This window comes from Verticillium alfalfae, genomic scaffold (assembly GCF_000150825.1).
Source record: "Verticillium alfalfae VaMs.102 supercont1.1 genomic scaffold, whole genome shotgun sequence".
NCBI classification, from domain to species: domain Eukaryota; kingdom Fungi; phylum Ascomycota; class Sordariomycetes; order Glomerellales; family Plectosphaerellaceae; genus Verticillium; species Verticillium alfalfae.
Genome location: NW_003315038.1, coordinates 327,613 through 332,013, shown reverse-complemented (window position 1 = coordinate 332,013; position 4,401 = coordinate 327,613). Strand labels below are relative to the sequence as shown.

Genomic DNA, 4,401 nt, shown 5'->3' with positions numbered 1-4,401 from the left:
TTCACGACCGAGCCCAGTCTGCACCTGTCTCAAATGGTGAGCACGGCCAGCACGGCCAGCAGGATCGACGCATCAGCGCACAGTTTGAGCCGAGGGTCAACCGCGTTTCGTCGCTGCCGCCGACGCAGGAGGTTGAGGAAGACGAAGGTGCGAAGGCCGAACAGTCGCCTCAGCCTGTTGATGCGTATGCCCCTCTTGGCGCGACGCCTGCATCGCCACCTCTTGCACGCCACACCCCACCGCCGTCCGCCCATGGGTATGGCCCATCCATGTTGTCGCCCCCCAAGAGAGCTGCGGCCAACTACACGCCTCAGCCGCAATCGAACCCCCTGTCACCCGAGCAGAGGTTCGCGCCCCCGATGAGGTCGCAGACACAATCGCCTGGCTCACTCCAAAGCCGCTACCAACCCAGTGAAGCTGCTGCACGTCCGGCATCCTCGCATGGTGCCGCTGCTCCGCAAGCAGCGCAGCCCGCCAGTGCTCAGCACTCATATGCCGCAGCACCTCGCACGGGTCGCCACCGAGCTCCTTCTCAGAGCTTGAACATGGTCGCCCCTACCGATGGACGTGAAAATGACCCACTCAAGAGGTGGAAGGGAGCACCTGTCTTCTCGTGGGGTATCGGTGGCACCATCATCACATCTTTCCCCAAGGAGATCCCACGCTACGGCATGGGCCAAACGGCACCCATGATTGTGCGTACGCCCGGCGAAGTGCGCGTCAAGCAGGTGAAAGACATTGAGCCTCTCGAAGACCGGCTGGCCAAATTCCCTGGACCTCTCAAGGGGAAGTCGAAGAAGAAGGAGACTATTTCCTGGCTGACTGCCGGGATCGAGTCACTGGAGGCAAACTTGCCAGGGCAGACGTACAGCTCTCAAATCACCCACGAGGACAAGCGAACGACTGAGCGCGTCTTGTTGTGGAAGATTCTCAGGACGTTCATCGAATTCGATGGCGCTCTCGAAGGCGGCGCAGAGGTCGAGGCCGCCGTGCGCGACATTCTCTCGCCAGAAGCAAAGGACGAGGCAGCTGAGGCAGCTCCTCTTTACGCGGATGGCGCAGCTGGTGTTGCGTTCCCAGCCACTTCCACTCAGATGCAGGCAGATGGTGTTGACTCCCAAACTGTCGTCTCTATCCGCAAGCACCTCCTCGCTGGTGATCGGGAACAAGCGGTCTGGGCAGCTGTCGACAAGAGGCTCTGGGGTCATGCCATGCTCATCTCGAACACGGTGTCGCCGGATCTGTACAAGCAGGTCGCCCAAGAGTTCGTGCGTAAAGAGGTCAACTACCCGGGGCGTAACAACGAGTCGATTGCTGCACTTTACAAGGTCCTGTCAGGCAATTTCGATGAGTGTGTCGATGAGCTGGTCCCCAGCCATGCTCGTGCTGGCCGCCAGCTGATGACCACGGCCGCGACTGCCGAGCCAGCCAAGGACGCCCTCGATGGCCTCGACAAATGGCGCGAGACCCTAGGGTTGGTGCTCAGCAACCGGAGCCCCGATGACACCAAGGCGCTGAGCGCACTGGGCGATCTCTTGTCGACATATGGCAGAGCTGAAGCCGCACACATTTGCTTCCTCTTTGCCCGCAAGACGATAGTATTCGGGGGTCTCGACGATCAAACAGCCAGCTTTGTCCTCCTGGGCGCTGACCACAAGACTCAAGCCGAGCAGTTCGGCAAGGAAACAGAGGCACTGCTGCTTAGCGAGGTGTTCGAGTATGGCCTTTCGCTTGCGAACGGGGCCAACTCGGCCGGCGTGCCGCACCTCGCTGCCTATAAACTCCAGCATGCCGCAACTCTGGCGGAGCATGGCTTTAGGGACAAGGCGCTGCAATACTGCGATGTCATTGCCAACTCGATCACTGCACAGACAAAGAGGTCTCCGTACCACCATGCCCTGCTCGAGGCTGCGGTAGATGACCTGTCCAAGAGGCTCAAGCAGGCGCCGAAGGGCGAATCTTCGTCCTGGATCTCCAAACCCAGCATGAACAAGGTCTCGGATAGCATGTGGAACCGCTTCAACAAGTTTGTTGCCGGCGACGAGGCCGACGGTTCTGGCACCGCCACGCCAGGCGAGCCCGGCGCGGAGACTGGGCCATTTGGCCGCATTGCCGGAGGCACACCTACCATCAGCCCGTCTCCTTCCGTATCGAACTTTGACGTGTACGGGAACAACAATCCCGGCTACCCAGTCACTGCTCCTGCAGCACTTGCACAGGGGACGAGGGCAGCATCGCGCTACGCACCCATGGGAGCGCAGCCGTCTACACCGACGACTTCGTATGAGCCGACGTCGGGTTATACGCCTGCGGCGCAGTCGACTCAGCCGTCGAACGACTACGGCCGTGCGTCCTTTGATGCGCCGACTCGCACCTCTATCGACTCGCAGTCTGGTGTTACCGCAGGCAGCTATACTCCGCAAGCCTACAACCCTGCACCCTACGGTGCGCCTCTGGACGGCCATGCACCCCAGCCTGACCCCGCTCCGTCTGCCTATGGACCGTACGGCGGCTTGCAAGAAGCTCCGGTCATCACACACCAGGGATCGCCAGCGCCTCCTGCCGATGCGCCCACCCAATTCACTCCTCAGGGGGATCAAGGCTACCAGCCGCCCTCGTACGGCTATGAACCTTCGTCTTTTGTCACGAACGCAGGCCCGGATTCCCAACAGGCCGAGCCCGAGGATGCTGCAGCTAGCGGAGGGTACGAAGCACCTTCGTACCAGCCCTACAGCTACGAGCCACCGACCTATGACCCGGGCGTTGAGCCATCCAACGACGACAATGACGATGATGACAAGCCAAAGCCAAAGAAGAAAAGCTTCATGGATGACGACGAGGATGATATTCCCGCGCTGCGGCCGCAGGGGAAATCCAAGTCGGAGAAGGACAAGGAGAATGACGAGATGTTCAGAAAGGCCGCCGAAGAAGATGGTAAGATTCAACCTAGGCATGCCCCTTTTCTTTGTCACAACGAAGCTAATAGCAGTACAGCCAAGAGAGCAGGTGAACAGAGCGCAGGCAAGAAGGGATGGGGCTTCGGCAGTTGGTGGGGTGGCAAGAAGGACGCCATGCCGGATTCCAACCCAGGCAACAAGCCGATCCGTGCCAAGTTGGGCGAGTCGAGCAGCTTCGTCTACGACCCCGAATCAGAAAGCGATGGGGTCAAGAAGGCCGGGGCCGAGCAGACACGGCCGGGCCGAGCAGACACGTTACCACCCTCCACCGCCCAAGGCCAAGTCGACCGCACGCCCCCCCTCGTCGTCGTCGGGCGCCATGGGACCCCCTGGCGGACCCCCTCGGCCGCCTATGCCGATCGGCGCAGGCAGCCTGTCAAAGGCTCCTTCGCGGGAGAGCCTTGACATCCCGGCAGGCCCACCAGCCATGGCCAGGTCGGTGTCGAACTCGAGCACAGGGCCACCGAGCGGACCGCCGAGCCGGCCGACGACGAGCATGAGCAATGCCAGCAGCATTGATGATCTGATAGGCGCCGCAGGACCGCGTAGGCCTGGCGCGAAGAAGGCGAGGAAGAGCGGACGCTATGTTGACATTATGGCGAAATAAGGAGTTTGGTTGGATTTGGAGGCGTCTGTGACGAGACCTCCGAAACGAGACGGTCTCTCTGTTGTACTATACACTAGCAACTTGTAATGCATCGAATCCGTTCCGATTTTGTCCAATTTTCTTTTTAATAATTTTCTTTTACGTTTCTCGTACTGGCCAGGAACGCACTGGCTGTGAATCCATGTAGCCCCCTACTGACAGGCACGAAAGCCCCAGGTTCCAAGCCTCATTCAGGGGGCGCTCGGTGTGTTGTGGCCAGGAACGTGAGCCTCATCGGTAGGGATGCCTGGTTATCTTATCGGACCCCTGTCACCACCAACCCCAGTGCATCGGTGCCTGTGGCGAGGCGCGTTGCGTCACGAGGCCACTACGGGGGGAAGCCTAGCCTCAGCAACTTTGGGGCCAGACTCACCGAGCTCACGACGCAACGCCGACTCGAACAGCCTGAGTTTGACCTTGCATCTTCGCACGGCAGCTTCTAGAACAGCAGAGTGGCTTCAGTGGCAAGGTGTGATCTGAGAACAAACACTGGCCTGCCTAACCCGCTGGCCGCCCTCTTCCCGTGCCTGTACTATTAATACGTCTCAGCTTTCGTTACAGTGTCATCGTGTATGCCGACACCCCGACCCTCCGATTCCGAACAACCTGGACGCCCCTCTGTCATCTCGACGCGATACCTGTAACTAGACGCATTCTAAAGAGCCACTCTTGCTTCTGGATGCTGGCCAAGACCATGCGAACTTTCCACCTTGGATAAACCCCCTCCGACTTCCACCCCTCGATCCTACCCTTCCTTTCCACAACCACAACCATGGACTATTTCGCGCCTCCGCGGTG

The 4,401-nt window shown here is 59.9% G+C and overlaps 1 protein-coding gene across 1 annotated transcript in view; it reads left to right on the top strand.

Annotated features, from left to right (window-relative positions):
• Positions 1-3,362, top strand: part of VDBG_00114 (COPII coat assembly protein SEC16) — a gene marked incomplete at both ends in the record, with an annotated part of 6,028 nt that extends 2,666 nt beyond the window's left edge. The window contains one exon of the mRNA XM_003008387.1: positions 42-3,362. Coding sequence (XP_003008433.1) covers positions 42-3,362 — 3,321 coding nt within the window. The remainder of the gene's footprint in view (positions 1-41) is intronic.
• Positions 3,363-4,401: the final 1,039 nt, after the last annotated feature.